Consider the following 23185-nt stretch of genomic DNA (forward strand, 5'->3'; position numbering starts at 1 on the left):
AAATAAATGCATATCTGCTGCCAACATTTCAGAACCAGATCGGAAGAATTTACAGAATGTGCTTTGATATGACTGCCAAAAGAGTTGCACTGAATTCTGGGTCAAATGCTTGGGTTGTATTGATTCCATGGGCTACAGAAGTATTGTGCCTGTGTGTGTGTGTGTGTGTGTGTGTGTGTGTGTGTGTGTGAGAGAGAGAGAGAGAGAGAGAGAGAGAGAGAGAGAGAGAGAGAGAGAGAGAGAGAGTTAAAAAGAAGACACTAAGGCTTCCTTTGAAGACCTAGGGGACTAATTGTCTGGAAGGGCTATTCAAGTGGAATCAATTGTACTTAGAAGAAGCACAATATATAAGGGTGCAATATTTATTGTACAATCTAAGTACCATGTAAGGATGAGGATTGCTTTGTTTCAGAAATTTGTTCACTTGATGGTGGTGAATGGAAATGGCAATGTATATGGTCTGCTCAGTGATTGCGATTCTCACCCCACCAATGTATCTCTACATGAGTCTGAGAAGGAAATGCCACATCAAAATGTCCTAACAGGACTCAGGCTTTTAATAGACAGTCTTTGAAGACTGTGAGGACCCAATCATCTCATGAGCATACCCAGGACCCTTTTCTCCCATCCAGGGCAAAGTTTTTGTTAAAATGGCTGTATTAAACTACGTGCATGAGCTCCTGATTTAGCACACTATTGCAAAAGTAACACAAAATGGCCTTTTGTGGAGGCTAAATAAGAAAATGGGGCTTTGTTAGACTGCTGAAATGGCCCAGTCATAGCAGCAAGGGGGGGGGCGGGGATAAAAAGTGGTTATTTGAATTACAGACACAATGAACTCTGGTTGTATCCACTTGGCCTTGTAGTGAAGTGATTGTGTATACCTTGTTCCTCCATGCACTGTTTCCAACTGACTCCACACTTGCCACATCATCGAAATCTGGAAGTGATTTAGTTGCAAGCAGGTCTCATGGTGGAGGAAATTGCACAAACATAACCCCGAGGCAGCTCTTCTACACCCAGTGCTGCTCTGCACACCATAGCTGCCAAGTTTTCCCTTTTCTTGCGAGGAAGCCTATTCAGCATAAGGGAATTTCCCTTAAAAAAAGGGAGAACTTGGCAGCTATGCTGCACACTGAATGTGCACGTGGAGGCGGGTGAGCTTCTGCACAGCCCTGTTGTAATTGTCAGTCTGTGATATTGCAGGCCAGTAACTCTTATTGCAGTCCCTTTCCTTTCATATTTTGTTTTAGGGGGGGGGGGACCTATATTCCTTTTCATTGCAGCCTTATACATGACAACTAGAATAGCTGCCATAGTTGTTAGGCCCTAAGCAATGAGCCCTCTCCCCAATTCTCCCCCCCCCTTTTATTTACTCTGTTGGGCACCTTTATCACAGATATTAATGGCCCAATGCTTTTGACTCAGCACTCACACAATCATTTTCTTGTTTGGCAACCCAACTCATTACCCCACTCATGGCAAGATGTTAGCATCCCTGTATTTGTACACTCTTCCCTGTGCACATGGCACCACCATTTTGAGGAACTGGGTTGATACACTGTCTTGTCCGCCTTCTAGATCCAGCTTGGCAGGGAGTCCATGGTGTCCAGCAGCTCCAACCACCATCCGTTGGACGACCTGTGACACAATACATTATCAGCAGAAATTTCAAGACAAGAAATGGAACACACCAGCAAAGGCACCTTGAGCAAGACTGGCCAGGAGGACTGGCCTGATCCTATGCAGACCAGGTGCTCCAAAACCTGCTAAAATAAATCAGCTTAGGCACACCTACATCTGCCCCAGGGATGAGGCTGCAAGACTTTAACATTAATATTCAGTTGGTTGCCATACTTTGGCTCAGGTCCTGCCGCCTCTGGTATGATTTATGACACTGGAACATTTGTTACCTCTAAGACCTTCTTTGCTTAACCTGGCTTACTTATAGTAATCAGTTGAGCTGTTAATTTTATTCCTGTATAAGGCCCCTTAGGTTGCCTGGCATGCAAGATGATCAAAGGCATCGAAAAGGAGGTGTTGATTGATGGATAGATCTCGGGAGGTATCAATTAGCCAGAGTCAGAATGATGTATTCAGCAGACCTTTCCCTCCAATGGTTTCACCTTACCCCTCTGTCTTGTGTTCTCACACGCTGGTCCTTCTGAACCCAGCTGGCACTCGCAAACACAGGAGGACCCCATCAGCACCGGTTCACCGTTGTTCTGGCACGGCCCACAGCGGCAGGCACTGAACTCGATTAAGTATTCATCCAAAGCTCTCTTCAGGTTTTGCCTTTTGGCTTCAATATTGGCAAGGTTGGTTCTAGGCAGTATTTCAGTTATGGGTTGCAGCTGTGGAATAACAGATGGGGAATTATCCGTGACGTTGCTAATGGATGGGTAAAGGGTTTGAAATGCAATACCCAGGAGGAATAGCTTCTCAAAACTGGCAGAATAACTGTCAAATAGTAGCTTGGAAAGGCCCTTTGGTAGGCTATCTGACAATGCTGGGCAGTGGGTGGCCTGAAGAAAACGTCTCACTTACTAAGGGCACCTCACACACTCCAGAGTGATCATATGTCCTACTTTACAGAGATCAGCCCTCTATCTGAAAGGCTGTTGGAAGACTGAAGAAATTTGAAGGCATTTCTGGCCCAAGTTTTAAGGAACTGTAAGAAGGAAGTGTGAGCAGGGACCTTGAAGTTGCCCTGGAATAGTGAGCACTTGGACAGTAGACTGAGCTTACATGCAACTCAACTGGTCACAACCTCTCCCATTATGGTGTGACGTAGGGCAATAAGGTACCCACACCCACAGAAGGGCCATGCACCTGCAAAATCAGTCTTCGCAACACAAGCCATAATGTCAGACAAGCAGAGAGCAGGAACGCTGCAGAAATATGCTGCCAGGGCACCAGCTCATCTTAACAAATGAAAAACAATTTCTTGCAGAGCACAACAAAACACCAGCCACAGAAAATTAGGATTGTCCTTCACCTGATCAGGGAAACCATTTTGTCTCAACCCTCAGCCAAACAGCCATCCTGGGGTAGGTGGGTGTGTACGTGCACGAAGGAGCACAGTGAGCCCCCCAGGAAGGACCAGCGAAGAGCAAGAAATAGATACAAATAACGCTTAGAGCTGCCCGGACCACACAGGACAGTCTGTTTGCAAGAGGTTTTGCTTTCTGCACATCACAAGGACGGTAGGGATTTCCACAGAAGAGTTGCGACATGGCCTTGAAAAATGATGTTTCGAAACAATATTTACACAAGGCCTTTTAGCAAACAACCATGAGTCAAGATAAGGGGACATTCAAGTGGACATAACTAATTGTTGGGCGCTTGAATCTGCTCCAAAACTACAAGCACTGGCAGAGCTCCTGCAGCAGCCATTTAAAGGTTATAGAGTAGGCTACAGGCAAACAGTGGTGCTTTCTGAGCAGCATTAATGGAAGATCTGTGCAGAGAATACCCAGGAACTGCTAAGAGCCTTTTCTCATAATGAGCCTCAAAAACAAAGCACCATCACCCCATCCCCTCAACCTTCCTTCCCGCAGTGACTCTGAAGCCCCCTCCCATTCGTTTGTCCACACAACTGCCAACAAACCAGCAGCTCAGAGGGGTCCTTCCTCAGAGTGAGGCACTATAGGTGAGATCATCCATAGTGCACTGGATGACGGTGGGAAATTGCTATTTATAGTGACTGAAACACTTTAAATATACACAAGTATAATGGTTTTAGGTCATTTTAAATGGTAACTTTTGCAGCAAAGGAGCGGCGCTGCAGGCTCCATCCATGAGGCCTCACTCACAATGCCTTGCTCCGGAGGAGGACCTTCCAGAGCAGTGATGGCCAAACATGGCCCTCCAGCTGTTTTGGTACTACAATTCCCATCATCCCTGACCACTGGTCCTGTAAGCTAGGGATGGTGGGAGTTGTAGTCCAAAAACAGCTGGAGGGCCAAGTTTTGCCATCACTGTTCTAGAGCAAGGCATATCATGGCTTCTTTCTCAGCACCCAAGCCAGAACCCTCATAGGTGCCACCCCACCAAACTTGGCTCGGCAGAGAAATCAGGAGCTTCTGGTACTGCCAATGCTGCAGGGTTGCACACCCCCTTCAGGCCACAGGGCTGTCCCTTTTACAACCAGTCTTCACACCAGGGGCTAAAGCGTGAGAAATGTGGGCTGTGGGAAGAGATTCTTAAGGCCTCTAGCCTTTTGTGGAGCTAGCTGCTCACTTGGTGCTGCACAACTAGCCTGCCTTAGAAGTCCGATGTGAATGGATTGCAACCCTGCTTCCCTACACCCTGCTCCGCAAAGCATCTGCTCCAAATGCCCATCTGAACTGGGAGAGTATTCCTGCAAGCTTCGTATCCACCCATCTCTTTGCTGTCCTTTATCAGAGACCGTGTATCAAAGTAGCATAGTTGTAGATGCACCCCAGCAGGATTTCTTAATACCCATTGCTCCACAAGTCTCCTGCGCCACTTCCATGTCACCTGTCTGTGCATATGAATCCTTCTGCAGAAAGGATTCTTTAGAGCAGGCATGGCCAAACTCGGCCCTCCAGCTGTTTTGGGACTACAATTCCCATCATCCCTGACCACTGGTCCTGTTAGCTAGGGATGATGGGAGTTGAAGTCCCAAAATAGTCCATGCCTGCTTTAGAGTTGCACTTGGTATCCCGGGGAGGGAGAATGTGCACGATTCTGCTTCTCCTTTTCCAAGAATTATATAATATGGATGAATATGACTGTTTTTGACAAGCTAGTCAACATATTGCAAAGAACTGAAACTTTGATATTTGAGATAGATACTGTCTCTTATCTCCCTTGCTTCGAAGGCACTGCTTAAAAAAAAATGCATTTGCTCATTGTGAAATAGGGAGCAGGTCAGCAGGTCAGTGGCCCATTACATTTAATCCTGTCCTAAGATGGAATCACAAGAAAAATATAAAAGGATCTGGTCTAGTACACTTTCAATCCTTTGGAGATGTGGCGTTTCTGCAACTGAAAGAAAAAGGCTTACCTCAGAATCAATAACAGTGGGATTAAGTTTTAATGACCTCCCCCAATAACGGTATGCATTGGCGTTCCAGCTTCCCATCAGCCTTCCAATAGAGGCCGTGTCTCCGCCTCGAACCCGGGGAATAATATCCTCGATGACTGCCTTTTCCTTTTGAGTTTCTGGAAAGTTGGGCAATGAAATGGATTACTGTTCGCTTCTATGAATCCACCAGTGGAATCAAAATTGGTTCGTCAAGGTGACTCGGTGGAGGACATTTGCCAGCAAGGCACTATTACAAGGCGATGGCCTAGCAGACACTCATAGAGGTAAGATGCCAAAGGAAGCTCAAATGCCACTTGTGTGCTCCTGAGCTCACTTAGGAGGGTCTTCATTTTATTTGTTATTTTGTTTTATTTAAAGGCAATTCAAGATGAGAGTAATAACAGTATAATAATAATAGCATTGCATGCATTGCACTTTTTCAGCTGTAGTTGGTAAAAGTGCCCGATAATGCCAGACAATTAAGGATTTTTAAATTGAATCGTTTGCTGTTTGTTTGTTTGTTTGTTTATTTTACTAACGGGACACATAGGACGACATTAAGGTCGCAAATGGTGGTGTTGGTAGCAGCTAAGTGAATAAGCCATGAACAGGCATGCCTTTCCTCTGAGCGCAGGGTCTCACTCTGGTCAGGAGCTGTGCTGCAGCATTCTGCACTAGCTGCCTCCTCCTGATCAAGCACATTAGAAGCTCCATATTGAGTGCCTTGCATGAATAAAGCATCATGAGTCCTTAACGGAGCAGCCCTGTTCAGGGAAGTTTTTAATAACTGATGGTTTAACATATTTTTAGCATTCTGTTGGATGCCATCCAGAGTGGCTGGGGAGACCCAGCCGGATGAGTGGGGTAGAAATAAATAAATTATTATTATTATTATCATCATCATCATCAGTGAGCATTATCATTATCAAATGATAATTTGATATGGAAGTAGGTCCCACTGGCTTCTACAGCACTTTCCACTACACCAGCCCCATTAGAAGAAAGTGGAAGAAAGACTGTTCTTGTGCGCGCGGTCCTTGTGATGACAAAAGAATGACTTTAGTAAATGATTCAGCTTTCCCAGAAGGCAAATATACCCTTTTCAAATAAGAAAAAGAGGGAGAGGTTTTTGGAAAATGTGGGTGCATTTCCTACCTGTGTTTTGGCTTCCATCCTTTGAGCAGTGTTTGAAGGACACCCTGGCACCTATGGTTATGTCCACGTCATCAAGGTTATAGCCTAACCCTAACGATCCACCGAAACAGGAGCTTACCATGTCCCTTGTAACCCCTGAAGGAAAGGGAGGGAAGGCAAGTGTCAATCACATTTTTATATCCCTAGATACTGACTATAAATCTTCAAGTGTTAAGATGTTACTCAATACATGTATGCAAACAATAACTCGAAAACGCACAGTTCCATTTGAGCTACTTTTCATTAGTCACTGTCCGAGGGAGAAAGAAAGAAAAATCAATAGCTGGAACCTGGAAAGCTATCACCAGTGAAGCAGTAAGTACAATTCTGCTTTCTGAAAACAATATAAATTTTGTTCTATAGTTGCCGCTGTATAAAGCCCCAGCCCATTTTTTTTTAAAAAAAGGTTAGAAACACCACCAAGAAATGTGTGAGGGCAACTGAAGCTACACATTCCAACACTGATTTGTAATCTCAATTTTGAGAGAATTTGCTGCAAATAGGCTCAGCGATCATTTGGTTACATTGATGTTACTACAGGCAAAGGCCTTCATTCATTTTCCATAGGAGTCAGCAGCAGAACTTCTATTGATTTCTTCTTCTTCTTCTTCTTCTTCTTCTTCTTCTTCTTCTTCTTCTTCTTCTTCTTCTTCTTCTTCTTCTTCTTCTTCCATAGGAGGAGCTCCGTGGAGCCCTGTTTGTCTCCCATCAATTGTAAAGGGTAATCTTTCTTCGTCAGATCATACAGCATTGTTGCTCAATCCTCTCTGCTGGGTCATGTCCCCTTTCACCTTCCACTAGCATTCGAGGATTTGGCTATTGGTACGGCATACTGCACCATGTACTTAGAAGGGGACACACCAACCAGCAGTGTGGATCGGAGTCACAAGAATAACTACCAGCTACTCAAATCATTTATTTGCTTTGGTGCTGCTAACATTGTGCTTAGGGATTGTACAAAATGTAAAATAGCACTACTGGTATACACACCACTGCAACCTTAGCATGACAAGAAGGAACCTGGGCAAATACTTTCCCTGGCCCCATCCCGATATCACAAGTGCCTCTAATGAGCCATTGAGAAGTTGGATATATGAGGACAAAGTGGTAAATACTATATAAAACTATGGAACATTATAATGGAAAGGATCCAGAGCAAACTCTAGGCTTGCATGCTTCTCCTCCCCTCCCCTCTGGTGTGGCCACGAGGAGACTGGAAGCTTTTAAACTGTGATGAAACTTAAGTATGGCTTGTTGAAAGAAGGCAGCTTCTTCCACTCCATAGTTAAGACTAACCACAGTTTGTCACATTTGAATGAAACAACAAACTGTGTTTAATTAAAAATGAAAGCAATAACTTCTGAATTATTCTCCTTGCAGCTTTGATGAAGGCAGAGACTGAGGGAGAAAAGGGAAACACATGGATGGCAAATTCTAATTTTAGTTAAAGCAGATACCAGATTTAATCCACAGTTTGGAGTTTTGCTTTTTTCCAATCCTGAAAGTGTACATGTTAAGATGTGGGGCTTGCACTATTTGGCAAGACTTCTAATTAACAGAAGATAGGGCTTCTAGCTCCCTAGCGAGAAGGCTCTCAATAAAGTTATAGCTTGGTCAGTTCTTTACCACAGCTAATAAAACAAATTTCCCCAATTGCTGAATTTATATTCATTTGCTGCCTACTGACAGTGTATTAATAAATCTATACTATTCAATGGCTTGTGCTTAACTAGACTACAACTGTTAACACAACCGAGTGAAATATATTTACTGTAAGCAATAGGAATGATTATTGTTTATCACTGTTTGAGTGCCATAAAATTAAAGTTGAACTACACTCTGATTAATTGATGTATTATTGCTCCTGTTAAGTAATTATTTTCAGCAAGGGCCAGTCAATTCAATTTGTTATTGGTTGCCACAGGGGGGGAGAATCCAAGGCTGATCAATCTGAATGCAGCAGAAGCAGCAAAACGATGATCATACAAAATATTGGCAATTTAAGGAAGGAGTAAACAAGATTGCTTATTACAGGATGCAAATCCAATGAGATGAATATGGCCCACCAATTAGATTGATTTATGCTTTTAGTTTTTGAATTAATCGCAAAAGGCGGAAAAATATCTTTCTGTGTAGAGATAAACAACAAGTAAATCACATTGTTTCTCAGTGAAGTCATAAAACAAAAGCGTTTTCCTTTGAAAGAAAGAGTAAAAGATAACATTGGGGCTGCTCACGAGGATCCTGCTTTCCTCTAACTTCCTTGCAGATCGACAAACCCTCCTTTTCATAACAAACAACAGTTCATTTCATTCATCAGTGAACCGCGTGGTAAGGCACCACTGCTCTACCTGAGCTCAGGTGAGTCACATCACTGCTGCTCCCTGGGAGGTAGAGAGGGAGGGGTGTGGTGGCTGTGACATGGGTGAAGTACACTGAGTCAATCTGGTCACCTGCCGGTGCATTTGCACCACACCAGCCTTGCTGCTACCTCCCTCTCCACCAGCAGCAGTGTGACTAATCAGCGTTCGGGTGAGCATGGGGAATCCCACCCAGTACAGCTTTCATTATTATTTTTTCTAACAATTAATGGGAGGTTTTTAAAGTTTGATGTCTTATTGTGCTTTTAATTCTGTTGGGAGCCACCCAGAGTGGCAGGAGAAACCCAGCCAGATGGATGGGGTATAAATAATAAAATTATTATTATTATTATCCACAGGAACTGTCATCAGATAAAAAAGCTAGGATTGTATGGAACTGTAGTTCTACATGCACCCAAGTGTAGCATTTGTTTTGTGGTTACAAGGTCCTGCTTTCATTAAAAGAAAAAAAATCAATGGAACAGCCCAAGGTTTCTCCCACCAAGTCAGACAATTGGTCTCTCTCACTCATGGCCTGGCAGCAGCTCCCTAGGGAGTCTCCCTGGGGATGACAGAGATTGAATCTGGTCAGTGGCTGATCTTCATGTTCTGGCACCGGGGGCGGAGAGCAGGCGGGGGCTGGCGTGCATCCCGGGGGAGGAGCGTGCCACCCACATGGGTGTGGTGCGTGTTCTGGGGCGTGGCGCACCGCCTGCAGGGGCATGGTGCGTGTTCTGGGGGCATGGTGCACCACCCACAGGGGCATGGCGCACATTCTGGGGGCGGGGATTGCCGCCTGTGGAGGTGGGGCGCCCAGCGTGGGCGGGGTGCAGCCGCGATGGCACCCTACTGGGATTGCGCTGCCGGGGGCAGCACACTCCCATCGCCCCCCTTTTCCTACGCCCCTGAATCTGGGACTTTCTGCCTTGCAACTGTAAAAAACATGCTTGAAAGTGTATGGGCAATATCTGGTTAAATTTCAGAAGCCAGAATGGGCGGCTATGGGAAATTGCTGCCAAGTACATGTAGATAGGATCACAGTCTTAATCTAGCAATTGCTCCGACCCTGACTGTGAAGGCAAGCTTCAGCAGTCAAGCGTTCGATGCTGTATTTTCTGCGGCATTTCATCAGGCCATCCATGCCGGAGTGGGTACCAGTTGCATCCATCACCAGCATTTTTGAAAGAAGGGAAACAAACCCATAATTCTCAAGAAAACATTTGCTTTCAGACACTGGCCGTGCTGAAGCAAAGGGCGGCTGTTCGCTGAACCATTGATTTGCGTCTCCTTACTCAATGTAGCACTTAACCAGAGCACCAGCTTGATAAATGTAACCTCTTTTTATGGTATGCACTGTAGATGAAATTATACAAGTATCCTACATAAAAGTAAAAATTATGTCTGTTCTGGGACACATTTTTTGTCTCTTTTAGAACTTCAACTTCCCTCTTCCTTACACTAGGGCCATCTTGTTGCAATAAATCACAGCACTTCTGAAATACAGTAAGCAAAATATGAAGTAAAATAATGGCTCTGCCTAGATGCTGCTAATTCATTCTTCCTCTTCACTTGGCAGTCAGCTTCCTGAAGCCCTTCTTGGCAAGCTCTTTTCTTTATCATTCAGCCGTCACGTCCAGGAAAGACACTTTCCCAAGAATATTAAGGACAAATAAATTTATGGGAGAGAAGGAGGGATGATGGGCTGCAGCTGCCTGGCAGGGGACTGGGAATTTTAGAGCAGTCTTGTAGGAACGGGGATTCAATTCAGTTGGTGAACTGACCTAATTCACACTTTCCAAAACAATAAAAGGACTGAAATGCAGCCATCCTTCAAAATTCACATTTCTTCCAAATTTTGAAGTGCAGTTCTCCAGCCAAGAAATGTGTACAAAAAAATTAAATATGGCGGTAAAGTGTGCATAAATGTTAGTGAAAATAGCAGATGAAAATGCACTATATTAGGGATGAAATTGCTTTGCAAAAATGTATATTAGGCAAAATTGCATGCAAACATGTGTATATTAGGAGAAATTGTCACTATAATGCCAGTGAGTTAGATAATCACAAGCTGTTGTGGAAATGTGGAGAACTGAGATTGGAAAGATTGGAAAAATGGGAAATAGAGAAACTCACCCAGAAAATCACTGGGAATCCTGCTGACCCTAATCTAGGTTGGACAAAGATGTAGGCAGTGGCACAAAGACAGCAATAACAGAGTGTACAACTTGCTAGTGAGTTGCTAGTGATGGTCCCTGCCCATGATGGTGTTGCCAATTTGCTTTATTATGAGCTACCTTAAGTACACTTCAGCATAGCAAGCTGGGATATAAATCATTCAAATAAATAAGCAAAGGCTACAGTGGGTCAGGATTCTCTTTGAGGACAGTAACCCCTAAGCCCACACACATTTAATTGTGTGCCAGGAGTTTTTGCAACAACAGAGATTCTTGTGAGTAGCTGGGCATTCTCCACCTCTGCTTAAAAGCTTGGTGAGTAGGCGGGAAAACTTGTTGGAGCAACTTCACAGTTTATGTGCAGCTATGCAATTATCACTACTTATCTTGGATTCACGAACCCTAGCCCTTGCTCTTAGACCAGACATTCCCTGCTAACCCTTTACCTTGTAAAACCTTCTGGACTATATCTGGCTCTTTCCTTGCAACTGAATCAGCACTGTTAATCTGCTCTAATAAAGCATTGCTTCCTTGCCAGGTGCACCTGCTGCTATGTTTTGGGTAGGAGCCAAGACACACTGTGAAGACCAGGGATGCTGAACTGGTCTCCCTAAGATTAGAGATACCTGGCTAAGCCTAGTGTTGCTGATGTCACCCTTTTCTGTAGAGAATCCCAGAATGAAGTTACCAAACCAGAACCTTTGGAAGAGAATGTGAATAACTAATATACTGGTATCACAGAAGGCACAGCAGGTTCTGGGTTTTACGACACAGTAGATGGCTTTGCAAAAATGAACAAGAGAATCATGTTATTATAGGAAATTTTCCATTGATGATTAGAAGGCTTTATGCTTCAACTATCATGATATGTGCATGGCAACAACTGCAGAAGCTTGGCTACATGAACACAAAGTGTAGGCAAACTATGCTGTCTTGGATGCCTTCATTTGCTGAAAGCTGAAGCTAGCAGAACTCTGTCATTCTGCAGTTTGAAAGCCACCTTGTGTAAAATGGTAGGTGCAATGCCAAAAACATTGTTTGTTTACACTTTTTGAGTCAAGAAATGCCTTTGAATTTATCTAGGTCTGTCTGCAGGATGCTGTCTCGTGTGCTTTGAAATGCAGAAATTTCTAGGCTAAAGACAAGAATTTCCTGGAGTTATCATTGCTGTTATTTTTGCTATACCTGGAAGGAAATTATTTATTAACTCCAAGAAACAAGTTTGGGCATGCAAGTTCATAACATTGTTGAATAAAAGAGCAGTGTGTTGAATAGGAATCTTGAGTTTCTGGGTCATTACAACATACTGCTGATCAATATGCTTTACGTGTATCAAGGAATTAGTTTCTAGCATCCTACAATGTGCCAAGCGGGTAGAATAAATTAAACCTGCAAACCTCTTTTTCTCATCTCATCTTTGTTGACCACAAGGATGTATTCGAATATGCCTCCCATGGTCCCAGATGTCATAAAGTGGGTGCCATACTCATTAATGAACCTGGCATACATTCCGTAGTTGTACCGATCTGGAAGCTCCATCAGAGACTGAAGCATCTCTTCATCCAGGATGATGTCATCTCTTCTCATCTTGAAACGGGCTGTCTGTACTTTGGTAAGAGCTCGAATAAATCCAACATTCTGTAGATGAAGCAGGGCAAAAATACATAATTTACCCACTTTTTTCTGAAGTCATATCCTTCTTTCTTTTTGGCGGGAACCAAAAGAGACCACTAGGGCAAGGCTGTGCTCTTATACCAGGCATGCAGAACCTTGGGGGCCAAATTTGGCCCTCCATACCTCTCTACCTGACCCTTGGGTAGTGGTTAAGAGTGGTAGACTGGAAATCTGGTGAACCGGGTTCGCGTCCCCGCTCCTCTACATGCAGCTGCTGGGTGACCTTGGGCTAGTCACACTTCTCTGAAGTCTCTCAGCCTCACTCACCTCACAGAGTGTTTGTTGTGGGGGAGGAGGGGAAAGGAGATTGTTAGCCGCTTTGAGACTCCTTAGGGTAGTGATAAAGTGGGATATCAACTCCTCCTCCTCCTCCTCCTCCTCCTCCTCCTCCTCCTCCTCCTCCTCCTCCTCCTCCTCCTCTTTAGGCTGTTCCCCCTTGCCAGACTATGCTCCTTACCAGCCTACCCTGTACCTCTTTCAAGTTTTATTGCCAAGCTACAATGTGTTTGAACAGTGATAAACTCCCTTGTAGCCTGGACAAAAAGGCATGTGTGGGTATAAACCTCTGAGTGTTGCATGGCTAGAACGTAGCCTTCTATACAAAGGGAAGAGTCACATCCTTTGCCCTCTGGCCCTGTGCATCGCTTGCATGTGGGTCCTAGCAGGTTCCCCACAAGAGATTGTGACCCTCAGAGTGAACAAGGTTTTCCACCCCATTTTATACAATCCCAGTTTATTTCAAGCATGAAGCAACACATGTTGGGATGCTTGAGAACTTTTTCCAGTGGGTGATCTAAAATGATGCTGTGGATAATGATCATTTGATTAAACAGAAAACTGAAGGAAATAATTTCTAAAGATGGAGAAGCAACTCTAGTATTAGAGTATGAATGAATGGATGAAAAGCTCTCGCCTGTTGCAAGGCTGACTATATCTTTCTTTTCTTTGTGGACCAATCCTAAGCTACAGAGTTTGGGCTATGTAATTATGACCTTGAGGAGAGCTAATGGTGATATGCAAGGCAGGGGCCAAAGGATACATGTCATGTGCTATGAATCCTCCAAGCCTAACTGCCCCTCTCCCCCCAGATCCTTTCAGGAACTTCAGGAACGTATTCTTCAGACATCAAAGGGCTTGCAAGGGTTGCAGAGCTGGTAATTTAATTTAGGGGTGGGGGTAGCCTTTCTGCTCACTTACAATTCAATCTGTGCTCCCTCATCCATTTGCTCATAGACAAATGCCGGCTCCCTCGGCCTGAAAAGCGAGATGAGAGACCCCATCATAGCTGCCAAGTTATCCCTTTTTAAAAGGGATTTTCCCTTATGCTGAATAGGCTTCCTCGCGAGAAAAGGGAAAACTTGGCAGCTATGGACCACATGGTTGTCTTTGACTGGACTTAACCATCCAGGGGTCCTTTACCTTTTTTACCACAGATCCCTGCTTGCAACTACCCATTACACAAGGTTTCCACACTTAAGCAAAACAAAACACAAAGCCCAGTTCTGTTTACATCTCTGGATTTCCTAAAGATTTCATATCCATTAATAAAACAAATGCTTCTCGCAGCCATTCACTCCGGTTTCCACTAATTTAAACAAGATATATTTGTGACATTGGAACATGTTCCCCAAAGACAACTGTTGCTGGCGAGCAATTCTTTAAATTCCCCCACTCTGTTCACCACTCCAAGCACTTACTCATTTATATACTTAATGTCACCATGAAACAGGAGGGATGGGGCGAGATGGCATGCGTTGTTCAACTTGTAATTCAATTTCATTCCCATTACAATGCTTCTGTTTGCTTCAGTGTAATAAGGAAGGCAAACAGAATTGCTAATGATCACACGTGCAATTACATGAACAAATTAAGGTAGGATGATTATTGTTTCAAGGGGAAAACATGTGGGCAGGGAAATAAAGCAATATCAGTAACAGAGTGTTTGGGCGATTTAGCAACGCAGGAGTAAGAAGTCCCCTCCGCCTGCTTTTTCATTACCTTTGCTGCGTATTCAGTAAAATTTCTCAGGGTCCCCTGACCCTTTGATAAACCAATGCCTATACTCAGAGACAAAGGGAACTCTTCGGGTCCTATGCCAAATGTAAAGCCATAACTTCGAGAGGTATCCTTTTCTATGGCATTCAGTAGGTCCTTGGCATCATCGAAATACTCTGAAGAAAAGCCAGAATCAGCATGTGCCTGAAATGAAAAGAGAAACATCTTGGCTAGATGGAGATATTTTAGATTAGCATATTGGCTTAATGGGGGGTGATTCTCCTTTGCTCTGGAGACTCAACAAAAACCAAGCCTGAGCAGTTTTCAGTGGTACTGCAAGGCTTTTTTTTAAAAAAAATGCTAGAGTTTGGTGGCAAAATCTTTACAAATGATGCGCCAGGATGACATCTTGTTTTAACTCATCGTTGCATTTTTGTAAGGATTTTATATGACTGGTTGAAGTGCCTGTGTGCTTATCCTCTGTAATGAGGCTGGGGAACTTCTACTTCTTTGGCCAATCCTGGCCTACCAGGGAGTCCAGTTTGGGCCGAGAGGGCATTTTCCTTAAAGCCATGCCCATTTCCTGCCACCACTGTGTGGGAAGACGGGGTTAAATCCTGCACTGGTCATGTACTTCTGTTTCTAGCAGGGAACAGGGCTGCGCAACCAAGGCAGCAGGATTCAATCTCTGTTCATCAGCTGATGAGAAGTGGGGCTGAAATCCTGATCAGTCCGGGTTTTCAGAGGCTCAACCAGGAGCAAGGGGCTGCCCCAAAGTCTTCTGCAAGAGCGCTTTCAAGAGGATTGTGCACGGACCCCTGTGCAGCCCACAGAGGATTCAATCAGAGCTCCATGCTCTTGGTCAGAGAGCAGAGAGCATCTTTGCATGCAGCCCTCAGGGGCTTTGATGCTTCAAGAGCCTCCTGAAGACACTGGACAAACAGGACTTGCAGCAGCAAGCCCTCTGTTCTCATCTGGAGTGTTTCCACACAACTGCCATTCCTTCTTCCTCCCTGCTCCCACCCCCCCCCTGATTAAACATGTGATCAGGAGGGGCATGGTGAAAGAAAGGAGACTACTTTACAAAAATTGTTTCCACCGTTTTTGGATGGAGGCCACTGTTTCCCCACCTCAGTGCCCCAGAACAATGCCAGAGTTCAGGCCATTTCAGAAGGTACAAATTGGGGGCCAGGCTGCCAACACCATCACTGACTGCCACTTGCCAGAAGTGTCATGTCACCTGCAGTGGCAGCAACCCCTCAACACACACACACCCAAAAAACCCCACTTAGGAGGCACAAAAGAAAAGAGCTGTACTCCTGTCACTTCTAATGGTAAGCTTTACCACTGAGAAACTGTAGGATAATTTATCCTTCCCCTAGAGAAATCAGGTCTCCCTGATGTCTCTATCCTCAAGTAGGAGACTTTTGAGAAGCCATTTGTGCCCAGTGTATAGAGGGGTGTGCACAGCAGCAAAAAGCATTGCACATGGCATCCACGTTTGGTAGAGGAAAGATGCATGGGGGCTTCCATTGATAAGTGTCTTACAGATAAATCTGCTAGAATGGGTTCAGAGAGATCTGCATATGCTTCCACACTCACATATTATCTGGTTGATATGTGGATAATATGTAATAAAGAGAAGCCCCCCATATATATACACATATACACAACACCTAAAACTGATATAACATGCTAATGGAATAGCCACCATATTCTGGACTGTGGAGAATTTTAAAAGGAAGCAGTAGACAAGTATGGAATTTCAGAGGAGCTCACATGTTGCAAGGGTCTATATTTGGCTGAGGTCCAATTGCCCACTCAGCCTTACTGATAATGCTGGCCTACAAATACTTACAAGAAATTGATAGTAGTGGATGTTATATGGCTTTCGGAAATATTTCTCATCATCCCCATAATACAGGCGTTCGCATGCCGCATCATACTTCAGTTCTCGCCATTCTCCGTTATAGACAGATTCACACTGGCCTCCATAGAATGCAGGATCGTACACTATCTGTGCCCCTTTTTGTGTAAGGATATTGTATCTTTCAGGAGCAAAAGAGACAGGATCAGGCATGTAAGTAGAGTTTGCTAGTGCTCTTATACACACAGAGAGAGAGGGAGAGGCTGCCTCTCACTTTCACTCCATACCATCCTTCTTCTTTCCTTCTTGGCTCATCAATTGTACTTTGAATATAACAAACCACAATTCCTGATCTGAATTTAATGCAGAGCGAGGGATCATGGTTTGTTTTCTGCCAGTGCTCATGTGGAAGAGCAAAACAGGCACAATTTGCTCATGAGTTATAAGACAAAGTCCATGAAAATAAATAAACACATGGACTCCTATTTCTCTCCTTTATTTAAGAGGTTTTAAAACTTGGGAGTTCTCTAAACTACACATTTCCCAATGCTTAAATCATGTGTAAGAACCATAGTACGTGGGTATGGCAACTCACCCCTGTGCAACTTTACTGATCCCGGGGACTGGATCCAGATCATCGCAGAATCTTTCAGCATCCTCACAACTTGCCTCATCAGATTGATCTCTGCAGTCCGGTTCTCCATTGCATACAAGGTGGCGTTTAATGCAGCGACCTGCAGCACAGATAAAGATTTGTTATCCATTTCTAGAATCCATGTTTGCTCTAGCTAGATAAGGCTGGGCTTAATGGTTCACTTAAACCAAATCACAAAGATAATGTAGGACCTTTGCTCAGGTTGTGCTGTTGTCACTTTCTAACTGAGCAGGAGGTCTTTGTGAAGAATACTCAAAGAGAAATATGTTGAGCACAGGAGTGACTTTGTGTGTGTGGCATAGAATTTCCTTTTCTATTCAGACTTCCCAGTCAAATGCAACAAGATATCATGTACAAAATTGCACACAACTCTGGGTGATTTTTTATATTGACAGTGAAAGGCACTTAGAATTTTGAATTGTTATGTCTTCACAAGCTACTCTGAAGCATAGCTGCCAAGTCTCCCGTATTCCCCGGGAAACCCCCATTTTTCCAGCCGTTTCCCACTGACAGCCCGGATTTTAAAAATCCCCATAAATCCCCTGGATTCTTACCAGCCCGGGGAGGCTCCTTCTGCACATGTCTGGAGTCTCTGGACATGTGCAGAAGCGATTTCTGGCACTGCGGCCATTTTGGAAACAGGCAGAGCATGCGTAGAAGCAACTTCCAGCGCCACTTTGCCCAGTTCCAAAATGGCCGCAACACAACTTCTGGCGCTGCGGCCATTTTGGAAATGGGCAGAGCACGCAGAGAAGCAATTTTTCAATTTGGGAGTTGGCACCTATGCTCTGAAGTTAATGAGTTTTGTTTTGCAACCATTTGCCAGTACCTCTCAAGTACCTCCTGAAGGCAAAGGAATGGTTCCATACCCAAACAACAGATATTGCTTTGCAGAGCCTTATAGGGTAAGGTTACCAGATTTCCCCCCCCCCCAATGAATCTGGGGAAACTTTGCAACTTCAGTAGGAATGGATGGATTTTGTCAGAGGACTGATTTGTAAATCTGGGGACTGTCCCTGGGAAATGGGGATATCTGGTAACCTTACTATAGGGGCCCTTATGTCACCTGATTATTTCTGGGCTAGAAGCTGCTGTAGCACCTTCTAACCATACCTGCAAGGTATCACTGGGAGGAAGCAATGGGCAGAACACACCTTGCCATGCTGCAGGATGAAGCTTCCATGAGAAGATAGGCGAATTAGGAATGAGTGTCTGCAGCAAAGTTTTTAAAACTGTTGGTCCTAGCAGAGGGGGAAATGCTTGGGCTCAGTTTCAGGCCTGCGTTGGCAACTGGGCCTCACTTATCGGAGGCTTAGAGAGAGAGACCAGCCAGGTCTAGACTTTCTTGTCTCCCTTAAACAAGAACAAAACAGCAACAGGGAACTTTAGACTCTATCCATAAACAATGTACATATGAATGCAGGGAACTGCCTTCCTGGAACAGATGGCCAAGCATTCCAAAGGAAGTGAGATAGTAGTAATGGGGGATTTCAACTATCCTGATATTTGTTGGATGTCAAACTCAGCCAAGAGCATAAGGTCGAACAGATTCCTCACTGGCCTTGCAGACAACTTCATTGTCCAGAAAGTGGGAGAAGCAACAAGAGGATCAGCCATTTTAGATCTGGTCCTAACCAATAGTGATGACTTGGTTAGTGGGGTAGAAGTGGCAGGATCATTAGGTGGGAGTGACCATGCTCTTCTGGAGTTTATTATCCAGCGGAAAGGAGCAACCAAGCATACTAAGGTCCAAATTCTAGACTTTAAGAAAGCCGACTTCAGAAAACTTAGGGAATCTATAGTAAACTCCCACAATGAGATCACTGTTGTTTTTCTCTCCCTTAATTTTGACCCAGATACTCTCAATTTGGCTTTGAAGTTTTAAATCCTGGATCTCTTCACAGGTATACATATCCCTAACATATAAAGCTACTCCTTCTCAACCAATGTTGAGAAAGGTCTATACTAATTAACAGCACCAGGGTTTCAGGCAGGGTCCTCTCCCAACCCTACCAGGAGTTGCCAGAGATTGAACCTGTGGTGTCCTTCATTCAAAGAAGATGCTCTACCACTGAACTACAGCCCCTCACCTGTGCCACCTAGGGGCTGAACTATATAGTGGCTGAATTTGTTGAGATTCCTGCATTGCAGGCGGTTGGACTAGGGACCCTTAGGATCCCTTCCAACTCTATGATTCAGTGAACTACACACTCATTACAAGAATCTCCTGTTCAAGACCCTGGTGCCCTTTACTGTATTCTTTATCATTCCAGACTTTGGAGATCACTCTTTGTATGCACATCGCTTCAAGGGTGCTCCCAAAATTAGTTGCAGAAAGAATCCTGCAACTTTCCCTGTTCTCTGCCACTGCGGTAAGACAGGAAAAGCTTTAGCTGGGCACCTTTTCAGTTCTAAATAATGGATTATGAATAGACCGTGTGCTTCTCCTTGTCAGGTTCACTTTGTCAAAGCTCCCAGGATGCATTTGTTATCCCTGCTTATGGTTTTTAAAAGCAACTATAAGCCTAAAAGTCTCCTGCTGCTACTTTTTGGAGAAATGAACACTGTCAGCTTAAAGAATGGGCTGGCGCTGTGATGTTGCAGAATGGGCTCGAGAAATTTGATGATGGCTACGGCACGGACACTCAAGGAACATCCTTAAGAGTAGATTCCTGCCTTCTCCTGCTTTAGCCAGCAGTGTGGAAAGTGTTCCTGAAGAAAAAGGCAGATGTGGCTTTTCACACTATAACAAGAGCCCTGCCATACAGCACTCAACCTGAGTGAGGAGCAGACAAGAAAGCAATTGGTGTATCAGTGGCTCAGCAAATCTGTACCCAGAGGGCACCATTTGAGCCATGGTCCAGGGTTAGCTTGGCCCTGCAGCTGCAGATTTGCAGATCTATTGTTGCAAGCACAAAATGTTACACATGTGGAGATTGGCACAAATGAGGATACAGTGTTGCTGGTCAGGCAGTCATCCCAGAATCTGCATGTGCAGCAGAGCACTCCCCGCACACATTGTCCTTTTGAATGCATGCAGGTAGGTATCTTTGGATCAAGCTCACCTCACACTACTGCATGATAGGGCTGGCTTTGGCGAATCCTTAGGCGATTCCTTCTTTCCCTAGATGTCACTGTGCCCCATTTTAACTTTATTGCATGGAACAGTAGATCAGTACCTTTTCCTGAATTCCTGAAATGGGTTAATGGTGTGGAGCAGGATCACTGCATCAGTTAATGGATCTGTAATGGCATCATACTCACCAGTCTCTTCACAGCGAAAATCAGCTCCACAGTCTTGGCTCACAATACATTCTCCTGCTGATTGGCACGCAACTTCATCCCAAAGGTGGCCGGTACATATGCTACCCTTGTATTTGGCTGGCTGTTGCAAAGTTCGATATCTGTGCTATAATATGCATTTTTAAAAATAAAATAAAAATGGATATCTGCCATAAATTATATATATATATACAAAATGATAAAATTTGAATTAAACATCAGGAGGCAATAAAAACAGATCTATACAATATTTTAACCCAGCAAGAACAAGCATTAATTATTTAAGTATTAAAAATGTAAAACAAATTAAGGCTTTATTAGTACAGCTATGCCTGCCAAAAACTAAAAAATTACTTAAAACACAATTTTGAAGTTCATAGGGAAGAAATGTGAAGGGGTGAGAAGGTTAACAACACAGCAGAAGTATTTGCAATTGACTTTTTCCACGTCTGCCAAATCATTCCCAATATCTTAAAGGGAAGAGTAACTTCATTGGCTGATTGAAAGCCAATCCAGTCATGAGAGAATGTCACATGACTGAGAGTTCTACTGTGTCTGTATACAGACTACTTTTCTATGCAAGAGGCTTGCCCCATGCACTCCTTGTGTTTGTTGCCTTGCATATATGAAGCTGCCTCCATTCCAGCAGGGCTATTCTTATATTCTTCATGGGCATCCTACTTTGTTGAAATGCTGGTCACATAGGCCACACTCCATCTCTCAGCTTAGGCCCATTGGTTTCAGTAGGCTTGGGTGAACATGCATCTGTTTTCAACTGTAGACCACTGGCTTGTATTCAGTGTAGTGTTAAGTCACCATTCTACCAGTGCAATGATGTTCACTTATGCGATGGGACACACTTCCCCTGATTGCCCCCCCTCTCAAATCTGTTCCAGGGGTTCCCTAACCGTCTGGAGAAGATTTGGGGAAGGCATGGGTTGTACAAGGAAGAAGAGGAAATCCTTGTGCCATTGGGACAGAGGTTGGATACTGCCCTTTGTGTTAAAAGTTTGTGTCTATTTTCACTGCAGGCAGCTATAAAGAACACTTGGCTATATTTGAGTGGAGCCTTACTTTTCTTCCTTGACAAGGGAAACATTCGGTCCATCCTGACCACTGACTTAGGCGGCAATCGATAGGAGCAGGTGTTCTAGCTTGTCTTCTTGCTCTCCTGAGGAGAATAAAAAGTGATTGGCAATGCTGAAAGTCCCTATATTGCACGCTCCCTGTGGAAATCAGTTTCAGCAGGATACGCATGGCTGCAACTGGAAGGGATTTAATATCTACAGCTGAGGGGCCCCAAGACACTTTTTGAAAGGATATTTCACTGAGCACCTCTCAGACAGTACTGATTTAATTCAGGCCTAAGCACTGACTACAGGCAGTGGGGTGGGGGATTTAGACAGGTTCCTGAGTGTGCCTAAACCTTTTCCTCCTCTTTCCCTTCCCATTGAGAGAGAAAACAGGTTGGGGAGAGTTGGAAAAAACCTGATGCCCAGAAACAGATGGAGAAGTAGAGCATTCCTCCACCCTCACCAGAGCCCAGCTGGATGTCCGGTGAAGAGGTGGTTAAACTAGCTTCACTCTCCCCAGTCCCTACATCTTAGGACCACAGTCTTATTCTCAAGGCCCCCGAGCAGAGAGCAACTTTTAAGAAATTAGACTCAGTTTACACTCTCTCTCTCTCTCTCTCTCTCTCTCTCTCTCTCACACACACACACACACACACACACACAGAGAGAGAGAGAGAGAGAGAGAGAGAGAGAGAGAGAGAGAGAGAGAGAGAGTCAATTTTACAGTGATAGATTATATGTGAGGTTTCAAATGGACTCCCATGACATATTAGTAAAGAAATGGTTGAAGTGTAATTATATGTGTTTTGATGAAAAGCTGTTATTTCTCAGCAGTCATAAGAGAAAGCACCAAATAATTGCAAATACCATATTTCACAATGCATATATGTGGGTGTCCTTTGTTGATGGTCACCAAATGTAAGAAAAATTAAATTCAGTCCCAATCCAGCAGAATAAATCTGTTTATGGAAGTAAGCCTCTCTTGGGGCGGGGCAGCCAGTGTGATTGTCCACCCTCTGAAGTGCATTCCCAACTGGAGCCACCTGGTGTTGCACAGAGAATAGCCCAATTCAGGCATTCAAAGCCTGATGCAATTAGAACTCTAATGGGAGTCTATTCACTGCCCTCCACCCTGTTGCATCCCCACCATCGAGCCACATTGCCATCCACATGTCGGAAGATGAGCATCTGCGGACCGTGCTGTACATAGAGGCTTCTTGGGTGCTTTTGAAACCTGATCATGCAAAATGCTGCAGTGTGGAATGATGCTGTTTGAGATTCCAGCCATTCCATCCCCCCCACCCACCCACTCCAAAAACATCCCATGGACACTGAGCATCCTCAGGTCTCAGTGGGATGTTTGGGGGTTCCCGTCTTCTTCTCTCCCTTCTGAAAGCCTTTTGTAGGTCTGCACAGCTTGGGGTTCATCCAAGCCTACTTATGTCACCCTCTAGTGCATGGCTAGTGCCATTTTGGATAGGTAAGAAATGGCACTCACCTCTGAACATCAAAGTCAGATGGAGTGATAAGAAAGCAATGATAAGGTGTAGGCACCCAGTTCAAAAGCCAGCAAGTTCATCAGTTCTAACCCCCCTTCTCCTGCTGAAATGATAGCACATGGTAGGGTGATTACACCGAGTCCTCCCATTTCAGAAGGGATGTGTCAATGGATTCCTAGATTGGAATGCCACCTTCATGTGTAACCCAAGAGTGAAGACGCAAAAATATTTCCCAATACTGCTTCAAGAGCAACTTAAACAACTACCAGATTTTTAGAAGACATCTGAAGGCAGCCCTGTTTAGAGAGGCTTTTAATCTTTAATCAATTATTTTATTCTTCTGTTGGAAGCTGCCCAGA

The 23185-nt window shown here is 44.3% G+C and overlaps 1 protein-coding gene across 1 annotated transcript in view; it reads right to left on the bottom strand.

Moving 5' to 3' along the window:
• The window catches only part of C8A (complement C8 alpha chain), a 31348-nt gene continuing 8163 nt past the window's right edge, over positions 1-23185 (bottom strand). The window contains exons 2-11 of the mRNA XM_035123052.3: positions 21329-21425; positions 20237-20381; positions 16913-17051; positions 16309-16498; positions 14454-14654; positions 12179-12419; positions 6209-6343; positions 5033-5190; positions 2132-2354; positions 1-1641 (exon numbers count right to left, since the gene is read on the bottom strand). Coding sequence (XP_034978943.3) covers positions 1490-1641; positions 2132-2354; positions 5033-5190; positions 6209-6343; positions 12179-12419; positions 14454-14654; positions 16309-16498; positions 16913-17051; positions 20237-20381; positions 21329-21425 — 1681 coding nt within the window. The 3' untranslated portion in view covers positions 1-1489. The remainder of the gene's footprint in view (positions 1642-2131; positions 2355-5032; positions 5191-6208; positions 6344-12178; positions 12420-14453; positions 14655-16308; positions 16499-16912; positions 17052-20236; positions 20382-21328; positions 21426-23185) is intronic.

This window comes from Zootoca vivipara, chromosome 7 (genome assembly GCF_965207765.1).
Source record: "Zootoca vivipara chromosome 7, rZooViv2.hap1.1, whole genome shotgun sequence".
Lineage (NCBI taxonomy): Eukaryota > Metazoa > Chordata > Lepidosauria > Squamata > Lacertidae > Zootoca > Zootoca vivipara.